The sequence below is a fragment of the Sander lucioperca genome, chromosome 22 (assembly GCF_008315115.2).
Source record: "Sander lucioperca isolate FBNREF2018 chromosome 22, SLUC_FBN_1.2, whole genome shotgun sequence".
NCBI classification, from domain to species: domain Eukaryota; kingdom Metazoa; phylum Chordata; class Actinopteri; order Perciformes; family Percidae; genus Sander; species Sander lucioperca.
In genome coordinates, this window is record NC_050194.1 from 19,231,306 (window position 1) to 19,253,173 (window position 21,868).

The 21,868-nt window shown below is 41.5% G+C and overlaps 2 protein-coding genes across 8 annotated transcripts in view; one reads left to right on the forward strand and one right to left on the reverse strand.

Annotated features, from left to right (window-relative positions):
- msh2 (mutS homolog 2 (E. coli)) overlaps positions 1-19,328 on the reverse strand; it is a 37,801-nt gene extending 18,473 nt beyond the window's left edge. The window contains exons 1-16 of one of the 2 annotated variants that reach the window (XM_035997515.1): positions 19,056-19,328; positions 18,667-18,815; positions 17,885-18,169; positions 16,401-16,547; positions 15,459-15,608; positions 14,753-14,886; positions 13,406-13,605; positions 11,610-11,719; positions 11,378-11,501; positions 10,273-10,423; positions 10,070-10,167; positions 9,524-9,769; positions 8,342-8,546; positions 8,013-8,260; positions 7,701-7,867; positions 7,389-7,568 (exon numbers count right to left, since the gene is read on the reverse strand). In XM_035997515.1, the coding sequence (XP_035853408.1) occupies positions 7,392-7,568; positions 7,701-7,867; positions 8,013-8,260; positions 8,342-8,546; positions 9,524-9,769; positions 10,070-10,167; positions 10,273-10,423; positions 11,378-11,501; positions 11,610-11,719; positions 13,406-13,605; positions 14,753-14,886; positions 15,459-15,608; positions 16,401-16,547; positions 17,885-18,169; positions 18,667-18,815; positions 19,056-19,263 (2,799 nt within the window). In that variant the 5' untranslated portion in view covers positions 19,264-19,328 and the 3' untranslated portion in view covers positions 7,389-7,391. Of the gene's footprint in view, positions 1-7,305; positions 7,569-7,700; positions 7,868-8,012; positions 8,261-8,341; positions 8,547-9,523; positions 9,770-10,069; positions 10,168-10,272; positions 10,424-11,377; positions 11,502-11,609; positions 11,720-13,405; positions 13,606-14,752; positions 14,887-15,458; positions 15,609-16,400; positions 16,548-17,884; positions 18,170-18,666; positions 18,816-19,055 lie in introns of those variants that run through there. The other variant, XM_031315189.2, reaches the window with a different exon arrangement.
- Positions 1-21,868, forward strand: part of fbxo11b (F-box protein 11b) — a 40,974-nt gene that overhangs the window by 7,021 nt on the left and 12,085 nt on the right. For 4 of the 6 annotated variants that reach the window (XM_031315190.2, XM_031315191.2, XM_031315192.2 and 1 more), the window contains exons 11-22: positions 112-249; positions 331-548; positions 791-971; positions 1,115-1,237; positions 2,474-2,559; positions 2,729-2,805; positions 2,889-3,032; positions 3,222-3,332; positions 3,440-3,547; positions 3,643-3,751; positions 5,334-5,432; positions 5,608-7,041. In XM_031315190.2, coding sequence (XP_031171050.2) covers positions 112-249; positions 331-548; positions 791-971; positions 1,115-1,237; positions 2,474-2,559; positions 2,729-2,805; positions 2,889-3,032; positions 3,222-3,332; positions 3,440-3,547; positions 3,643-3,751; positions 5,334-5,432; positions 5,608-5,737 — 1,524 coding nt within the window. In that variant the 3' untranslated portion in view covers positions 5,738-7,041. Of the gene's footprint in view, positions 1-111; positions 250-330; positions 549-790; positions 972-1,114; positions 1,238-2,473; positions 2,560-2,728; positions 2,806-2,888; positions 3,033-3,221; positions 3,333-3,439; positions 3,548-3,642; positions 3,752-5,333; positions 5,433-5,607; positions 7,042-21,868 lie in introns of those variants that run through there. The other 2 variants (XR_004896358.1, XR_004107669.2) reach the window with 1 other exon arrangement.

The following is a 21,868-nucleotide window of genomic DNA, read 5'->3' on the forward strand; positions in this document are numbered from 1 at the left end:
GAATGACTTTTCCTCCTGTAATGCTAACACTAATCGTTTGCCATAGATGCACACGCATAACCACACAAATGTTCACACAGGCTTCTGACTCTGTCTTCTCCTCTGTCCCAGGGCATTTATGAAGACAATGAAATCAGCAACAATGCGCTAGCAGGAATTTGGGTGAAAAACCACGGTAATCCCATCATAAGACGTAACCACATCCACCACGGACGAGACGTTGGAGTGTTCACCTTCGATCACGGCATGGTAAATACTCAGCAACTATGCGTACATTTTACTTGAAGAACATCACTGCCCATCTAATTTGTTGTCTTTTCTGTGTTTCAGGGTTACTTTGAGAACTGCAACATCCACAGAAACCGCATAGCGGGCTTTGAGGTGAAGGCCTACGCAAACCCCACAGTGGTGCGTTGTGAGATCCATCATGGCCAAACGGGAGGCATCTACGTCCACGAAAAGGGGCGGGGACAATTTATAGAGAACAAAATCTATGCCAATAACTTTGCTGGTGTGTGGATCACGTCCAACAGCGACCCAACGATACGGTGAGCGAACACACTTCCCTTCGGGACAGCAAATTATGTGAAGGTCAACATGGCTGATATTGATACGGAAAAATACATGGTTGTGTAGGAAATTTGATGTCTCTGTCTCTTCCATGTGCATGTTTATTCTTTTTTATATATATATATATATATATATATATATATATATATATATATATATATATATATATATATATATATATCATCCATCCATCCATCCATCCATCCATCCATCCATCCAGGGGAAATGCTATATTCAACGGTAACCAAGGAGGGGTGTACATATTTGGAGATGGACGGGGTTTGATAGAGAGCAACGATATCTATGGTAACGCCCTGGCGGGAATCCAGATCCGAACCAACAGCTGCCCCATTGTACGACACAACAAGATCCACGATGGACAGCATGGGGGCATCTATGTGGTAAATACACTCCTAAATTTGTTTCAAATGAAAGCCTTTTTCCACGAAGAACAGATCATTTTTCTGTTTTTAATAAAAGCTTCAACACTCCCCCTGTCAGATGTTTTTTTTTTTTTTACAGCTGATCCTGCTTTGTGTTTCAGCACGAGAAAGGCCAGGGGGTGATCGAGGAGAATGAGGTTTACAGCAACACATTGGCTGGAGTCTGGGTGACCACAGGCAGCACTCCAGTTCTCCGCAAGAACCGCATCCACAGTGGCAAACAGGTAAAATGAACATGGTCAAACATTGCACATATAAAGCCGTGAGAAATCAGATTACATTTTCTCAGCTAATGAAATCTCATGCTTTTTGACATCTTGTGTAAGAAGCAGCTGCAGTAAAGTGATAAACTGCATTTATGAGCTGCTATTACTTGACAATTTGATTTGAGTGACAGCAACACTGTAAATGTAGTTAGAAGTATCCCACTAATTAAAGCCATTCAAACAAAAACAAAAAGTATACATAGTTAATTGGTTTCTTAAGGAATCTGGTATGAACCAGATATTCTGTATGTGCGCTTTTATTCAAGTGTTTTGTGTGAATGGGAATATTCTGTTTATTAGGTTAGTCACACGTTTTTCCAAAAATGTTTTCTCTGCAGTAATGCAATGAGAGAACTTGAAACGATCATTGGAATAAGGTCTTTAGTTCGCTCATCCTTAATTAACTTGCTCTGTCCACCTTCCTGTTCTGGGAAGAAAAAAATTTGAATCTACAGTTTATATCTACAACCATCTTACTGTGCTGTTTTAACTCTTTTAAAGTGCTCATATTATGCTTTTCCCCTTTCCTTTATTGTGTTATATATCTCTTGTGTGCATGTTATAGGTTTACAAAGTGAAAAAGCCCAAAGTCCACCCCAAAGGGACTTAACATCTTCCAGAGAAAACACTGTTCACAAACTGCTCCAAACAGCTCTATTGTAGTCCAGCCTTTACTTCCGTGACGAACGTGCGTCACTTTGTAACACACGTTATAATAATAATAATACATTTTATTTAAAGGCGCCTTTCTCGGCACTCAAGGACACTGTACAGGGATACATAAGACATTTAAAAGCAGCAAAAAATAAAAATAATATTTGTTATAATGCTCGCCTAGCTGCTAGCGTGGCACACCCTCATACTCTGCTTCTGACTGGCTAGTAGTCCTTACCTAGCTACTGCGCATGTGCGACTCCCAACAAAGATGGAACAGAAGTGAGATGCTTCACTCTGTAGCTAAAACAGAGAGCTCAACACACAGGGTGAAAAGAGGAGCTGCAGCAATGTGCAGTACAACAAAAATAGGGTGTTTTATGAAAATTAAACCATGTAAACCTATTCTGATATAACCTCTAAATACAATATGAACCTGAAAATGAGCATAATATGAGCACTTTAACATATTTGTATTATATTTTTGTTGTGCAACATTGTGTTTATTCAATGTTGTGATCATCTGTCTTATTTTTTTAGGTTGGTGTGTATTTCTACGACAATGGGCATGGTGTGTTGGAAGACAATGACATCTACAATCACATGTACTCTGGTGTACAAATAAGGTAATGATTTACCACCTTTCAGCATTGTATTCACTGAAGCACTTACTGATGTAAGATGTTAGATGAGATGATTCTACGTTAAAGCTTGGGCACATTACTGATTTTTCTAGCTTTCTTTTTCCACGCAGTTGTGAATAATTCAATAAATTTTTTTGTTGAATCTTGACAGGACCGGAAGCAACCCAAAGATCAGGCGCAACAAGATATGGGGAGGCCAGAATGGGGGGATTTTAGTCTACAACTCAGGTCTGTATTTCTCACTCACTATACAGCTCTGTTTGTCTCGTATTGTGTGTTTGCATGTCTAATCCTGTTGTTTAATACAACAGGTCTGGGCTTCATCGAGGACAATGAGATCTTTGACAATGCCATGGCCGGGGTGTGGATCAAGACGGACAGCAACCCCACACTTAGACGAAATAAGATTCATGATGGCAGAGATGGAGGCATCTGCATCTTCAATGGAGGCAGAGGTACTTTGACACAATCTTCGACAAGACAAACAGCCAGACAGCCATCACATAGCTTCTGAAGTGTTCTTCATTTTTGGTAGATATGTCTGAAACTTAATAGTACAATTGAACTTCAGTGTTTAGATTGACATACTACAATTTGCTCCTGTATATCTAAAGTTTAAACAATGAAATATTTTTCCCTGTAAGGTTTGCTGGAAGAGAACGACATCTTCAGGAACGCTCAGGCCGGTGTGCTGATCAGCACCAACAGCCACCCAATACTCCGCAAGAACCGCATTTTTGACGGCTTTGCAGCAGGTTAGCCTTTTTTTTTTTTTTTTTTAAGCTCCATATAAGCACAAATAACATCTCCAGTTTATGTCACCTTTTGGTGCTGATGACAGACTTCTCTTATCCTGCCATAGGTATAGAAATCACTAACCACGCCACAGCAACGCTGGAGGGCAACCAGATCTTCAACAATCGCTTTGGAGGCTTGTTTCTGGCCTCAGGAGTCAACGTCACCATGAAAGGTAACTAGCTACTTTGTGGGCATTAGAGCTTTGTCATGTCTGGCTACAAGCTGGTTGTGTCTGCTTTCTAATCACATTTTCTGTTCCTCTGTCAGATAATAAGATTCTGAATAACCAGGATGCCATTGAAAAGGCAGTGAGCAGAGGACAGTGCCTCTACAAGATCTCCAGCTACACCAGTTACCCCATGCACGACTTCTACAGGTACACCAGATCAGATAAAAAGTTCAAAGTGATATTGGCAAGTAGAGCTTAAACGAAAAGTCAATGGACACCAAATTCTTTGTACCATTTGTACAAACTATTTTGATAGTCGATTGACTGTCACCACCACCTTGATCCAGCTCCAGTTTGTAAATATTTGTTCTTGTTTTTTGTCTTATGTGTTATTTAAATATCTTTCATTTTGTTTGGGTTTTAAGACTGTTGGTTGGACAAAACAGAAAGATGTCACCTTGGGCTTTAAGATATCATGATCATTTTTCAAACAGATTTTGTAGACCAAATAATCTCCAATAAAATACCTTATTTTACCATTTCTTAAATCAACTCTGTCTGACGCCCCACCGCTAGCCTAGTGATCTATTACTCCAACTCTGAGCGAACTCTCTGCTCCTCACCATGGGGCTTCTCAGGTGCTGCGAGCAAATCACTCCGCCCAAGTAGCAGAAGTAGCACTGCTTCACCTTCTGTGGAGAATAGTTCCTAGTATGTATACAGTTAGAAGATGGCTGTGTCTCATGTGACCTTGTTATTTGTACACGCTGTGACTATACAAATCACAACATGTAAATAGGAAAATGTTGGCGTTATTTTGTCACTTATTGGGAGCAGCAGGCCAGGATCTGTGCTAAACTAGGCTAGTGGTGGGGCCGTCAGACAGTTACAACACGCACCGACGGAGATGAGAAGGGTATGTATGGACTTATCTAACTCTGGGGGGTATGGTGAATAAGACAAAGTCCTAATAAGTCTGCGTGTTCCTTTAATGGAAATTGTTAGTTGCAGCCCTACATTTAACAGTTGATTTAAGAAATGGTAAAATTAGGTGTTTTATTTTATTGGAGGAGAAATTGTCAAAATACACAAGTATGGAATTGTCTCCCATTTAGGGTTGGGTACCGAAACGCAGTGCCAATAGGGCACCGGTTCTGACATAAACGGTAGTAACAAGACCGAATAAGAACGAAAATTTCGGTGCCTTATTTTGATGACTGACTTTTTTTTTTCTTTTTTTTTTTAACTTCAGAAGCGTCGCTGCACGAACGCTACGTTACCGTTAGCTAGTAGCTGAATTAAACACAATGGTTAAAATGCTGACAGCTTACGTTAAGCGGTGTAAAGTGTGACTGTATTTCCCTGTAGAGGATTCCAACCCCGGGATGTAACAGTCTGACTGCAGCTGCCGTTGTCGTTAAAACAACACAGACGGTGCGTTTACTTGAAACTCGCCAGCCTTGTGGTGCATTTTAAGTTATTGTAAAATGCTCTTTTCCCATCTGGTGCTTGTTTTTGTCGTTTACCAGCAATTTACTGGTGAAATAAGTTATTGTTACTACATTATTAATCAATCATTTGTAATTTCGCCAACTGTCGTTTGTGCTCCTTTTTTTTTTTAATATTATATACATTATAAATATATTTTGGTTCAGGCACCGTTTCAAAAGTATCGATTTAGCACCGGTATCGGGGAAAAAAAACCAAATGATCCCAACCATACTCCCAATGAATCATTTGTCTTTATTTTTGTAAATGAAAGAATCTGTTTTGTCTTTTGTCTCTCCAGATGTCACACCTGTAATACAACAGATAGGAACGCCATCTGTGTAAACTGCATCAAAAAATGCCACCAAGGGCACGATGTAGAGTTTATACGGCACGATCGGTGAGACATTTTTTAGTTCCTGATTTTTTTTCATGTTGGGAAGGAAAGAAAACATGTTTCAATCTGAAAACTGTACTTTAACTACGTTATGTACCTTAAGGGTAGTTTTAACAATTGAATTTGCTTATTTGAAGGGACACTGGTTCATAATCCTCGATATCTGTTCCCTTTTTAGGTTTTTCTGTGACTGCGGAGCGGGAACGTTGTCCAACCCATGCACTCTGGCCGGAGAGCCCACACACGACACAGACACTCTGTATGACTCAGCGCCGCCCATTGAGTCCAACACGCTGCAGCATAACTGAAGGAATCCAGTCCAGTTACACTCTTTCACATAAGCATATAAACACATTACATTGCACACAGCCATACACACACACACATACACACTCACACACAGTTACATGCATACATCCACTTGCAGCCATAAGGACCCAGAGAGACTCTGTGATTGCAGCGCTCTCAGATGGGATCGAGGTGTAAGAGGCAGCAGAGGAAGCAGCTTCCTGCCTGCTGCAGTCAGACACGCTGCAGCGGAGACTGACTCCACTAGAGGGAGAAGTGGAGCTGAGGGTTGACTGACAGAACAGCCACAAGAGATTCCTCAAGTATTTCTTATTGCAGTCTGTAGATAAAGAAGAGGAGAAGGGCTATACAGAGAGGGGCTGTTGATGGCGGCCGGTCATGGCAGCATGTGAAGATTCCCCCCTCCCCTGGTGTTAATCCTTAGCTCCCAGCCCACTTCTTCTTCTTCTTCCTCCTCACAAGAACTGCTGTCAAAGAGACTTCCTGCTTCCTCGCAGCTGCCATCCCCATTGGCTGCCCAGGCAGTTATAACTAGGCAACGGATGGCCGGATGTTGCTCTGTTGTGTGTGGATAAAAAGCAAGATTGTGTGTGTGATGGAGCACTTGGGCTTTTTTTTTTTTTTAAATGTTCTGATCAATGGATTTTATTTCAATGCTTTCTCATGTAGTTTTGTATTTTCAAGCAAAAAGCTGACTGTATTTGAATGTCTTTTATTTTATTATATATTATAATTATTATTTTTCTTTGGTTAGCATCCCTCCTCCCAACCTGACTCCCAACGCAAACTGCAGAAACTCAAAAGTCCCAGTGGTGAAGTTCTTTCTGTGAAAGAGAATCTCGTTTAAACACTAAAAACCCTCTCCAGTATATTAGCTTAAATGACAGGTGGAGGAGCTCCACACTTGTATAAAGGTGTGTATGCGAGTGTGTAAATGTGTGTTGTGTATAAAGTTGGTTGTGTGTGTGTGTATATATGTTTAAGTTGATGCAGTCAGTGTTTTGTGGAGAGGGTTTCAATAGGAGGCGTCAAAGCTCCTTTGACCTGGAACTGAAGAGTCATCTGTAGTCCTTCCTGCCCGTCCTCCCCCCCCCTCCCCACCCCCCGTGTATCGTGGTGACTGTGGCTCCTCATGCAGCCTGAATTGTATGCATGTACCATAACATCTAGACTTAATATATTGTGAAGTATTCAATAACCATTATGTAGATGCTAGTTGGAATTCAAAAAGGGGTATACTTTCTTAGAAAGACAAAACAGGAAACTGGCCATTTCTAAGAAAATAAAACTTTATTAGATCACAGGTGTCTGTCTTTAAATTCACATCCTGCAGTATTACCAACAAATGTCTAGTTTTATGAAACCAAATGTTGCTGAAGAACCCCCAGGAGGCGTTTGGTTCATTTTGGGCTAACTAAACATGTTAAATGGTTACGTGCAGCATCATGTTTTTTAGTATTTGTCAGTTTCCCAAGAAATCTGATGTTCTAGAAAAAATTAAGTTCATGGTACACCACGCACGTTGTGTATGCAACGTCAGTAATTGACTCAAAACAAACCAAGCATATCCAGGAATAATCCTTTATTGGAAAAACTATACCATTTAAGTACACTAGTGTGGTAACCTACAGTACATGAACTTGGACCTTGATATCAAGCTGTTTTTGCAGGAACACAGCGTGAAAGGAGCTCTGTGATATACGTGTTGTTTTTGGCAACAAGCTCCTGCTTCATTCTCATGAGTGCTGCTTTCACCTCTTCTTCACTCATAGTGGCAGCAGGAAGTGACTTTGTCTTCTCCAGGAAGTCCTGGATCAGGTTTTCCCCCACCTGAAGGAGAGGGAGCACATCAGTTATACTATAACTATTGCAGTTGAGTAAAAATGAATGTAATCCTTCAACTGAAGCTGGGGTCAGTTCTAGTTTGTGATGAGAGCAGGATATTGTAAAACTGAGCCGTACTTGTTTGTCTGTCCGTCGTCTCTTGGACTCGGGCTCTTCCTCCGACTCCCCCGCAGGTTCCTGGAACTCCTCCAGCTCCTCCGCCTTCTCCTTGGCCATGGCAACCACCGATGGCGGGAAGCACGCCAACTCGGCAACGTGGATTCCAAAACTCTGGTCACACACACCTGAACACACAGGGCTGGGTGAGTTCACATGCCTCTCCTCCGTACTTTACACTCGCTGTCTTACATTCAAAAATAGTCCAGAAAAACAAAATGGATCAGGTTACATCCATATTAAGAAACTGCATGTATAAAACTGTGTGCTGACCTGATTTGACCCTGTACAGCATGGTGAGTGTGTTGTGAGAGGTGAGGGCTGTGACGTGCAGGTTGTGGACGGTGGGCTGCTGCGCTGCCAGTGCCGTCAGCTCATGGAAGTGCGTGGCAAACAGACAGAAGCAACTGATTTTGGAGGCGATGTGTTCGCTGATGCCCCAGGCCAGACCGAAGCCATCGTATGTGGACGTGCCTCTGCCGAGCTCGTCGATTATGATGAGCGAGTTCTCCGTGGCCGAGCTGGAGGGACAGCACGGACGATGAGACCAGGCTTGTGTATCATCTTTGAAGCTGTTACAGAGCTTGTGCGTCTGTTCTTACCGCAGAATGGCAGCCGTCTCCAGCATCTCGGACATAAAGGTGGACACTCCTTTGACCTGGCTGTCTCCCGCTCCCACCCTGGCCAGGATGCTGTCAATCACGCTAAGCTCCGCCTTCTCACATGGCACAAAGCAGCCGATCTGAGCCATCAGAGCGATCACACCCACCTGACGGATAAACGTTGACTTGCCGCCCATATTTGGTCCTGTGGGCAAGAAGAGAAAAGTAAGTATAATTGAGTTTTGTCGTGTCCACATTCACAGATATCACAGTTCCAGAAAAGGAACTAAACTCAAGAATTAGGAACGCAATGTTTGAGTATTCCTGTTTGTGTTTCCACCGAAAGTGAAGATTAGGCGAATCAAAATGTTTACGGATTAAAAACTGACACCTGCGATTGAAACAGTTACTGCACACGAGAAAATAACATTCATTCTTCTTCCGATTCCTGAATCGATAGAACGGGTGAAAAGGAGACTGAAAACTGGGGGTGAGGGTGGGAGGGACTGGTCTTGTTATCTTAGATTCTCTAATTCTGTGTCGTCTCCTGTAGACCGCTCTGTGATGGAGAAAGATTAATTAATTTAAAAAAAATTGTGATAAACCTACAAGAATAATCAGCAACATTTGGAGCTCTGCTCAGCTTTATGGAGCTTTCTAGCAAATTTCAACTCGTTGTTTGGCCCACAACTTTACGGTTGTGGTTCACTCGCACAGCATTGTTTTCAGCCACAGTAAAAAAGCTCTAAAAACCCACTGTACACTGCCTGCTAAGCACCAGACAGACAGTTAAATGGTGAACATAGTGGAGCATTTAGCAGCTAAAGAGACAGACATTTCCCTGAGTTTGAAAGACCAAAAACAGCTAAAATAGAGTAAATATTGGGCTTACATTCACTAGGTGGAAACAAACACGACTCCAAATAAATTAATTTTCTCTTTAACTTCTGAATGAGTTAATAAGCAAATGTTTCTAACAAGATGGCCATATTTACTTAAAAAAACTGAAAAGCTCCAACGTGTCCAAACTGTTGCTGAATTAACACTTCAACAGACGCATTGAGTTTCTGAACAAGTCCCATATTCACTCTCCTTTTAGCTTTGATATTTGTCTCATAATTGCTATGGAAGTGTTTTAAAACCTTTGATATTTCATTTTGGAAGTGTGCCATCTCTTCACACCTGTTATAATATAGAAGTTCTTCTCTCCCTGGACGAAAGAGATGTCATTGGGTATGAAGGCGGTGTCCGCGTCCGTCTCCATGCAGGGATGTCTGGCCTGCTGCAGCTCCATGCGCCTGCATCCATCCGTCAACAGCCGGGGCCTGACATACGGCACAGGAGCAGAGACGGACGCCACAGCAAAACTCGCCACTGCGTCCAGCTGCGCTATCACGTCGCTCAGCGCCTGGAGGGGATCCACGTAACCTGGTGGTTTAAAACAATCGGCATTTCAAACAAATTATCACGGAGACAGGAGAATGCAGCATGTGCAGGCTCCAATATGATTTATACCAGAATTAAGAATGCCATCTGACCACAATCTCACAGATTCTTCAACTGTCAATTTAAAAGTACTGAGCAGTTTACTGGCCTTTGTAGTTCATGTAAAATAAATCAATTACTTAAGGGCACCTACTGCAAAGAGATCATTTCCATGTAAACCAGACTATTCACGTTTATTTCTTCTGTCGATCAAATCAATGCTATGCTGATGACATTCCTCACCTGAGGCAATGTTGATGATTTCTTTGACAATGGCATTCTGGGCCTCCTCATACTCCTCTTTGTTCTTGGTGTACTCCTCGTTTAGAGAGCTCAGCTTACTGTGGACATGTGAAAGAGCACGTGCAACACAGCAGACCATCAGCTGACAAGAAGAGCACGGTTATCCGAGGCGAACATCAAGTGTGTGACACAGTGAGACTAACCCGTTTGTGAAGCGCACTCCGTTCTTCTGAACATCCAGCGTGGTGAATTTCTTGTTGTTCCTCAGACTCTTCTCCTCTTTGCATGTGACTCTCAAGTAAAAACCCAGCATGGCATTTGACTCCAGCTTCACCGTCTTTCCAGCGTCCAGACCTGGAAGGCATAGTAGCTGAAACTCAAACAACTCCCAAATAAAAAAATTCAAAAAACATTTGTCAACTGCCATTTTCTGCTGTTTATCCGGGCTCAGGTCGCTGTAGCAGCAGGCTACATAAGGGAACCCAGGAGTTTCTTTCCCAAACCACGACCTCCAGCTCTTTCTGGGGGATCCAGAGGCAATCCCAGGCCAGATGTTCCAGCGTGTTCGGAGTTGCATGGAAAACCTCCACAGCAAAGCATCGATCAGGCATCTAATCAGACTATTGATGGTGGTTACAGGGCAGAAGGCAAGTTCCAACCCTCACCTGTAGTCATAAGCAAACTTTGTAAACTGAAATAAAATAGTGAAGTGATATTGTCACCTGGCTCTAAAACTAACCACCTTTGTTTTCATTTAGATCAAATATTAGTATGGAAAGAAAAATAATTTCTGGTATGATGGCAATTAATGCTTGACATTTAGTCCGTTAAGGTGCATCAATGAAGCCATACAGTAGCTTACACGCTCCTTCACATCACAGCTTAGTTGACCACGTGGAGACCACAATGTATGATTGGTCAGCTATAACAGCTTGTGTTTTTCCCCAAAGTAACGTTTTCTTCCTTTTATTAATAAACTATTAACAGTACATTCAAACAAAATTTGATTATTTTTCACATTTTTACATTCAGTCTGATTTTTTAATCTTAGTCTTTCAGTTGGAGGGATCTGAAGAATTTACTTAAACTTACACTCAAAAAACGTTTTTTGAAGCACATGATGACCGCATGGTGCAAATGACTTTCTTGGGTGTTATTGTCACACTTCATCTTAAAAACTCATTACCATATGCATGCGTGCATTCATTCCCTTAAAACACAGCATCAAACTAATTTGCACAGATATCTGCTCCATCAATAAATAACCTTGGTGCCTGACTGTTGTGTATGCGTTGTTTGTGTAATCACCCAGTTCTCTGGCTGCACTGTTCAGCACCCCCTGCATGCTCTTTTCCAGCGCGTCCATCTTTTCTCTCAGCTCACTCAACACTGGATCAAACGACGCCTTCACCAAGAACTCATGGTGGTCAATCTACACGTAACATGCAACAACAACAAAAAAGGTACATGTAAATGTGTAGAAATTATCATATGCAAATATAATGCAGAGACCGTGTACATAAAATACTAAAGCAAAGACCTGGTTCATGTCCAGTGTGGTTTCAATCATCTCCTGGTACTTAACAAAGTCAGTCTGCAGGTCTCTGAGAGGAGAGAGGAATACTGCCTCCAACAGAACCTGGTAGCTACCTACAAAACACACACATCAGAAATCAAAATAGGTAGTATGCATGGATTATGAACAAACGTACTGTACTGTGTGTATGCAGGCTACTAATTAGGGGTGTACGATTCAGAAAATGTCACAATTTGATTCCGATTTTTAGGCTCACGATTCGATCCAATATCAATTTGATTCAAAAACAATTCTCCATTCAAAAAAACGATTCACGGTATGTAAATGTAGTTACTTTTCCCATGTGATTGCAGTAAACATACAATTTAAAAGAAATCTAGTTTGATATTACTTTATATGTCTTCATACAAAAATAAAAACTTTTGCAACTAAAAACTGCAAAAGTGCCAAGCTTTGGCCAGCTTTCAAATACATTTAATTCAAGTATAAAACTGTTAAATAAAAAAAGAGCTTTTACATTAGCTTTAAAGTGCTGTACTCAGATCAAACAAAAAATACTGCTAAATGTGGTTTAAGGAGTACTTCAGCTACCAGGTTGACTGTTGAAATGTGAACTCGACTGGGCACATTGAACTTCCTAAAATTAGGCCCTTTCTTTTTAGAACTGTGGCAACTACAGTCCATTCAACAGAACTTTTGTGATGTGTCAGAATCACATAATGGATACACATTTTGTGTGTGTGTGTGTGTGTGTGTGTGTGTGTGTGTGTGTGTGTGTGTGTGTGTGTGTGTGTGTGTGTGTGTGTGTGTGTGTAACCAGTTCATAGTCCACCACTGGCTGGAATCTGTACATTCTTTTGCATAAACAGAAGCTGGTCTACGTGTTTTGGAGTGAGCATGCTCCGCTGTACAATTACGATGTCTCCGGAAGTTGAGAACACTCTCTCTGACGCAACGGTGGGAGTTTAGAGCATTGAAAGAGTGTGTTGGTTGACTGGCATGTTAGGTACTTTAGGTTGTTGTTCGTCCACGTCTTTAATGTTAATCTCTGGGTGATGGCGTACCATGTGAGTTCTCAAGTTTGTGGTGTTTCCAAAATACTTAACTTTTCGCTTTGCAAAGCCTGTATATAGCATGATTCCTATCAAGTTCCGTCTTCCCCTTGAGGTTATAAAAGCTGAAATGTGCCCAAACTCTCGCCTTCACTGAGGATGGAGCAGGTTGAATAATTCTTTCTGTGAGGTTTGCCATTGTTTGCGCTGACTAAACTACCTCCGCTGCACTCGTTCTTCTGATTATGATAAGAGTGCCCAGGCGTCAGTGTGAATTTGACGCAGCGCCATCTATGGGAATTGCGAGGTAATGTCATTTCAGGACAATAGTGTCAAAACGAAGAAAAAAAAAAAATATGAATCGATTTTTGGAATTCTATTAATCGATTTTGAATCTGTAGAGCTTGAATCTCGATTCGATTTTTTTGCACACCCCTACTACTAATGCATATAAATTGCCAGTTTATCACATCCAACATCAGCCTTCACTAAAATTCAAGCTCCATAATTAGCATACAGATGTGAGAGTGTATGAATCTTCTCTCATCAAACGCTCTGCAGTAAAGCGAATAAGTGTATTTCCCAAAATATCGAACCGTTCCTTTAACGGTCAGCTGGTGACGATGTTTTTAGTAAAGCACAAGAAAGTGTGTCTCTAGTGGACTCAGGAACATCAAACTTGTATTATTCCACAACAAATCCAGGATTCTTTTGCATCATGTTGACAGAAGGATATCTTCTGTGTACCTGAGTATCTCTCCAGGGCCATGACGAGGGCCGGGACATGGCTCACAGCCTGGTACACGCGGTAGCAGTCCTGCAGCGTTGCAGAGTGACGGTGGAACTTCTTGGCCAGACGGTGAAGATCAGGAAACCGCCGCAGCAAGTCCTCCTGACAGCTCTGCCTGAGCTCAGAGTCGCACACGAAGCTCTCCACCAGGTCCAGCCTACACACACGCACACACGTAAGTTAAGTTTATTTATATAGCAATTTTAACAGATAAAAATCATAAAGTGAAATACAATAAATAAAAGACATAGAAATACAAAGGAAAACATAGGTACAAAAGCCTGTTTGAATAGCAAAGTCTTCAACTGCTTTTTTTTTTTTTTAAATCAACAGAATTTGAACAACGTAAAGAGAGGGGCAGTGCATTCCACAGCCTGGGTGCCACTGCCTAAAATGATCGATCCCCTCTGGTTTTAAAATGAGTCCGGGGGACCACTAACAACATCTGACCTGATGACCTCAGACTCCGGGAAGAAGTGTGACGCTGCATCAGGTCAGATATATAAGAAGGAGCTTGTCCGTGCAAGGCTCTAAAAGTAAGGACCAGAATTTTTAAATAAACTGGTAACCAGTGAAGTGATGCTAAAACAGGTGTGATGTGCGCTCGTTTGCTTGTGTGAGTTAAAAGCCTCGCAGCAGAGTTCTGAACAGCCTGGAGACAGTAAATCTCTTTCTTGTTCAAACAGGTAAAAAGACTTACAGTAATGTCAACGAGACGAGATAAAAGCATGAATGATCATTTTCAATTCAACCTCTGACATCTAAGTTTGTATATATTCCTCAGTTGGAAGAAGCAGTTTCTAATTAACTGTTTGGAGTGATACTCCAAGGACATCGCAGAATCAAAAACACCTAGATTCCTTAGCCTCGGCTGGACAACACGAGCACCAATATGCCGCTTGATCAAAGGGACACTACTTTCAGGGGCAATAATTAATTGTCACTTAACCACTGTTTGATGCTAGTCAAGCAGTTAATCAAGGAAGACAGTGTATATAACTCAGTAGCCTTAAAGGAGCAGTACAGCTGGATATCATCAGCATAACATAAAGGCATTAAGAGTATCCTCATATTTTCCCATAAAGTGTAATGAATTTCCATAGCAGATTTAATGGCAATCTATGCAATAGTTGTCATGGTATTTCACTCTGGGCTGCTTCTACTATGACTTAAAGAAAACAACAAAAATATGACTAAGGACATCTCTAGTACAAATATTTAAGCTGTAGAGTAAACAGAATTGTATGGGACTTACTTCACTGACACTAATACAAATATTTGATATTTGTGTTATTTAAATTTACCTTTCCTCTATTTTGGTTATATCTATAAGAGGTTGTTTGATCCACTGGTTGACAAGCCGCTGGCCCTGCGGTGTACGGCACTTGTTCAACAGACCGGCCAATGAATGAGCTCCACTGGTGTCATCAGGAGATCCCTGGAGGATACAAGTCAAATAGCTTATTTTGTGATAGATATATTTCCCAAGGCTTCTGTAACACATACCACTGCTGATCCCTAGGAACTAAAAACAAAAACATGAAATACATTTTTGATCATCACCATTAGCATACACAATACAGTACATCTACATGTGTACAAAAGAGATCCCATGACACCAACACCCAAATAAAACATGCCAGCAGCTACAAAACAAGAGGCTCAGTAAACACTGTCCCGCATAGTGTTTATATCCTGACCACCCGTTTTAATTATTTCTTTGTTTCGGAGAAATCATGTTCATTTTGGCATGGGGGGGGGGGGGGGGGCTTACAACAATACCCATGACCTTGGTCTGTTGCTATGGAAAAAGTACTTTCACCTCCATTTTATTGGCAGAAATGTCCAGTTGGTAGATATCTAAAAATCTGGACAAACCAAACTACATGCATGACTGGTAAGTTATAAATCTTTTGTGATTTGGGTGAACTGACCCTTTACTTTTTTCAAACTACTATGGTTTATTCGGGGGGAAATGGGAACTCCTTTGACCTGGTCTCCGTCACTGACCTGGAAGAGGTTAAGAGCTCTCACGGCAGCGTTGTCCAGCCTCATGTACTGACCCAGGTCCAGTGTGGTCAAGCTGAAGGAGTTGAAGTTGGACTCGTCAGAGAGCAGTTCAAGGAAACGCACCACTGCAGCCAAGCACGACATAGCCACCTGTGAATGAAACCACACAGACTACCACTTAAACATCATTCTGATGGTGTATGTGCAGACAGCAGGAGGGCATAATAAAGCTAGCTTCCAATCAGGGCTACGTACTTTATTTTTCAGGATGAAGTTAAATATACATTTTTTGGACCATTTCATCATGTGTTTAATATACAACAATAATTCTAACTGGCTACCAAGCAGCTTGTTATTTTGTCATAAAAATCAAACTTAGAAGACAACGAATAAGCCAATAAAGGTTCTGAGAAAGATCGTATGAATTTGCCCGATTGTTGTGCATTAAAAAGATAATTAAATCGGGCAAAGTTCAGAGGACGAGAGCCGTTTTGCCTGTACGATGGCACATGAACGTAACAGACTAGCAGACGTTTCCCATCAACCCACATCTCCAACTGCATTTACATACAATGATGACATAAATAAACAAAAACTAAAAGACAACTTATGACAGTAAAATGGAGGATTGGAAGTGTCAAGTCGTGCATTAGTATTATCTTCTCTTCTTAAATATTCTGTATTGGATATTTATGGTTATATTATACATTTAAGTTCAATGATCTCAAGTAATATGTAAGAAAAGAAAAAAAAAAAAAAAATCAGATTGTCCTGTGTCCACAGAAGAACATGTACAAGAGCTAAGAGTTCATTTCTAACCTTTTAAGATTGGATGTCCCATTTTGTTACGCCAAACAGTGAATTGGTAAGATTAAATTGGAAAAGAGCCCAACATCATTATTGTGCTGTCCTTGATGTATGATGTGTGACAGAATCATTCACCTGTTTGTCCAGCTCAGGCAGTGTGTTGCTCGCCACAGTCTCTCCTCTCTTGGCCCTCAGCAGCCTGTTGAGATCCTGGACCATGTCCTTGCTACTAAACTCTGATCTCTTCTTGTCAGAGACCAGCATGCCGCCACGCTGTACCACCTACACAAACACAAAACAACAACGTCTTCACAACAAAATCGCAAGATGTATTCACCCCATACATCTGCCTATATTTGGCGTTTATAAAAATGCATACATTTTTGGGGGCATGTTGTTTCAGTTTGCAGTGAGACATTAAATACAATCCATGAAGCTGCGTTTGACGGACAGATCCATGAGACTGAAGGCTTCTCAGATGCCAAAAACTCAGCACAGCAGTTTATAACATCGCAGAACAGGATTTTACAACTCTGGAAACTCTTATCTCTCTTCACAGTGATCGGCAGGTAAACCCTGCACCTTTTTCACACATCTGTCTAAATGCAGCCCTATACCCCAGATCCCTGCAAGTTTCATGAAATGATGTACATCCTTTTAAAGTAAGGTTGTTGACCTACTAGGCAACTATCAGCATGAATGATTCGTCATGAGAGAACATTACAACAAGAAAAATTTACATGTTAAGACTTCTAAACTTCATTTGAGAAGTAATAGTCTATATTTAGTAGTCCAAACTATAAATCTTTTAATGGATTACACGAAAGAAAACTAATGGCAACTATTTTAATAGTTGATCAATCGCTTGAGTCACTTTTTTTAAATTACAAATTAGGGCTGGGCAATATGGAAAAAAATCAAATATCACGATATTTTTGACCAAATACCTCAATATCGATAGCGCAACCATATTGTAGTGTTGACTATTGGTGCTTTCACAAAATATTTACACAATGAGATTTTTGGGTACAGGCAAATAATAGAACAGTTACAACAGTCTGGTAAGTTCAGAAAATGACATCACTTTACTGTAATGCAGCCTTTAAAACCAGGAAAACACAACACTTATGCCATATTACGATATCCAAAATCTAAGACGATATCTTGTCTCATATCACGATATCGATATAATATTGATATATTGCCCAGCTCTAGTACAAATCCCACACATTAGCTTGTTCCAGCTTCTCAAATGTGATTATTTGCTGCCTTTCTTTGTCGTATGTGATATAAAACTAAATCTCTGTGTTTTGAACTTTTGGTCGACAAAACAAGACATACAAACATTTGGTCTGGGAAATTATGTCACTTATCAAAAACAGTAAACAACAATGAAAACATTTTTGATATATAAATATCATTAGTTGTAGCCCTGTTAAACTGTATTTAAGACCATATAATGTCTTTAATTTAAACAGTTTCAGGAAGACACAGAGTGATTTAGTGTTTGCTTGTTTGTGATGTTTTGGCGATTTATTGAATATACAGTGCCACACTTGGAAATTTTCTTTCAGATAGAGCACAGATGTTTTGCTGTTGTAACCTCGACCACCACATACCTCCCGTAGTTTATTGCCGTCGTTGTTGGATTCACCCTGGGACAAGAGACATTCTTTGGGGCTGATTTGGACAAGAAGGGACTCCAGGTTGGAAAAGATCTCGTTATCTGGAAATTCACACACTCCCATCGTCCTCTGGGCTGCGTCCACATAGCCGACCCCAACCACACGCTGTCCATCAGCTCCTGTAGTAAACCGCACGGCTACAACTCCTGCACAACCCACTGCTCCGGTTCCACTACCAAACAGAATCTCCTCAAACTGAGTCAAGTTTCCTGGAGAGGCCTGAGAGCGGAGAAAAATGGGCGAGATGGATGACAGACAACAGAAACTCACTATGATGCTCTGTAAAGCTGAAAGGGGCCGTGCAGACTCAGGTGACAACTCTCTGTAGATTCATCACTGCAAGCGACCCCTTACACATTCCTAAACATCATCCGTGTTTTAAGGATGGCCTTTTTTGAGGGAACTTAATTCAGTGCTTTATAAGATTTTTTAAAGACCTGCAGATACCTAGATGATTTATGTCTGTCATGATGGACTTTTAACATGCTATGCCCATTTTATTAATGTGTTTTTGTAGATCCATACATAAATCCATTCACAATCTGATGGGTTTTGCATATATTTGACCATACTGTTATACTTCCAATCATATCACCTAGCCCTATGACAGTGTGGGAGGACCTATTCATAATGCAGTGCTGGCACAATGAAAGCAGTACAACGACATAGCTTATTTACATTTAGAAAGGTATATGGGTCTTTAAACAAATAGTTACCTTGTACTCGATCTTCCAGTCGTGCTCCTTGCTGCTCTTGCTGTGGTTCTTGTACACTTCTACTCTGTACTGCTTCACCAGCAGCAAGTCTTTCACAAAGGCCTCAAAGTTCAGCTTGCTCAGGACCACACTCGCCAACTTGCGACTCCCTGTTGACCAACAAGCCCATATTAATATTAAAAACGACCTGTTCGCATTGATTTCCTGCAAAGCTCCCTATGCAGCAACTTACAGTAACCAAGCAGGACTGCGGTTTTGATGTGTGCATTTGCAGCTAGCTTAGCTTGCAGGTACATGTAAGCCTATATAAGCATCAGCAACACGCAGCTGAATTGGCTTGCAGCCTACCACTAGTTTGCAACCTTCAGATACGCGGTTAGCTAACTTACCTGAGCCCAAATATTTGATGACCCCGTTCGTCTTGAACACCTCCTTCGCCGCAAATATGGCGTCTTTTCCGTGAACAGTGTAGTAATCGTTACGGTCGAATATTCTGAAAGTGGTGTCCGGTTTCTCCGGCATAGAGAAAATGAAGTTTAGAAAGCCATGCTCGCCAGCGCTGTCCATAGACAGGTTTTGTTTCGGCTGCACCGCCATGCTGGAATCTCCCGCCACCGCTGTGGCCAAACAGGAAACTACGTTCTTCTTTGTGTTCCTTGTGTACCGCCCACCACCGTTACTTCGATACATCCACATCCATGCTCACCACCATAGACAGTATATAAGAGTGGACCAACAGATCCCGTTGCTCTGGGCGGAGACCAGTGAAGGCCAATAGAAGCACTTTTCTGGTGATGGCTAGTGTTACTGCGCAGCCTCCAACTGAGCTCGAAGACGTAAATGTGACGTGAGCAACGTGTCTGAAAGTTGTAAGTCTTCTGGTAGCTGTGCCAAGAGAAATCTCAATCATTCGCAATCTTGCAGAGACGGAGAGCGTAGGTATATGGATATATATGGGTATAAGGAGATAACATAGGCACAGGCTAATTATTGCTAACTAAAATGCTAGTTAACATTAGTAATTGCACTTAAACAGCTAATGTAAGACGAAACTGCCTGCGAGCTTCTCCTGTACTATACGGTAATTTCTCTACTGTGCAACAGTAAGTCGCGTGGTTATGATACAATCGTTAGCCTATTTTTACAAAAACATCTGCTACGGAGCCATAACGTGAGGTACAAGGTAATGGAGCCTTTTATACATTGTCGTGTTTCTTTAGAAATAAACAATGGACGAATAGAGTCTTTAAACGCTTCAGATGTAAAGTTATTCTCTGTCAAAGTGGCGCCAAAATGAATGGAAGTCAATGGAATGCTAACGGGAGGTGATGGCTTGGTAGCATTAAAATGGCGCCATAGGAGGTTCGCTTCGCGGTTCGCGTGCCCACCACCCACTGTATCTTCTTATTCTGCCTTTCCGGCAAACTAGAAGGCTTGCGGCAAATTGCTGCCTCTCACAGGACAGTTGAAGTAACATTCGAAAGTATTGTCAAATTCAGTCGAGTAGGCTAGTCCTGAGGTATAGCCTAATCCATGACGGGTTCCACTATTTTAGTAAGTAGGATTTAGTAAGTCTCTCAATGTCACGTTCTGTATTCCATGTGACATAGCACAGTGAACACTGCTCTCTTTCATTTTTGTATTGAAGACAATCCAACAGTAGCCTACATGTTGAACAGTTTGTTGCTGTTTGCAGGTTCCACAAAGTCCATCCTCATGCTTGACCATCTTTGCTAAGTCCCATGCAAGTCCACAATGCCCGAATCTCAGCCTTGTCATTATTACAGTGTCTTCTTTCAAATAGCACTGCTCTGCCTGTACCCTATTTTGAAATGAAAAATAATGACGACCCCTCTTTTCCTTTTCCTCGTTCCTTTGCCACACTGCTGTAGCCTACCATTTTTCTTAATGACAGACCAGCATTCAGATATCCCAACATACCCTTAAATCAATGTCTCTTTTCAGTGCCATTTCAGCTGCCTTATCTGCTCATTCCCATCTAACACAACATGGGCAGGCACCCAAAGAAAGCCCACCAATCCTCCAGCCTTCTCAATCTTATACCACAGAGCCATGATGATGATAAGGTCTGACCGGGCTCCCCAGTTGCTTCCTATGAGAGCTTTTAAAACTGAGGCCGAATCTAAACATATGACCGCTCTCCTCGGCAGCACTTCCTCCACCCGCTGTAGTGCCCAAATTATAGCTATTAGCTCTGTTGTATAAACCGATACCCCCTCAGTCATTTGAGCTGTACAATTTCAAGTTGAGGAATATAAAAAGCAAAACCTGACTTCCCAGTTTGTGGATCTTGAGATCCATCTGTGTAAATCTGAAGATATGTCTCCCAATGATTTCGCCAGCCTTTGTTTCACCAACCCCGGATATACACTACTTTCAAGATGTTTTATATTTTCCAATATACTGAGATCTATTTCTGGAGTGGGCAGCATCCATGGAGGTATAACTGCCCAGTACACTTGTGGGTAGGGGTGCACAATATATCAACTCAATATCGTTATCGCGATATCACGTTGTGCGATATTATACCAAAAGTCTCGCGATAATTAAGCGATATTTTGTTTGCGTTGCATCCCGCCCGACATGTACCTAAAGAGTATAGAATCAACAAGAGGAGAAATTCAATAGAACGTTGTGTTACATTCAGTCCAAGATGGCGGAGCTGCAGTTCCATTGAGTTTCTCCTCGTTACTCTATACTCTTTGATGCACCTCTCGAAAAATACACATCATTTGGTAGCGTTGTATTTCCCCCGACTCATTTCCTGGTTCTCCTTCTCCATAAACAACATGAAATCAAGGAGAGGGTTAACTTTTCCTGCTAGTGATGGGACGTTTGACACCGAGGCACCGAAGCTTGTATCACTCCCGCAAAGCACAGTGGTTCGAAGCAGTGTTGGAGCTTGTATCGAATTGAAATAACCACGTGACTGATGACGTCCGAAGCTTCGAACGTCACTGAAACTCCGGAAGGGTTGGCTGGATTCATGGATTCATGTCGCTGCGTGCTTACCAACGGCCCGTTAGAATTCACTGGAACATCGCGGGGTTTATGAGTGTGGCTTGCAATTTATTTGATTAGCCTTTTAATGGAAATTAGCCTACTTACATACACCTGTACATAATTCTACGTAGCGGTAGAAGATGGAATTGTTGCTGCAGTTTATTGAATCCATATTTAG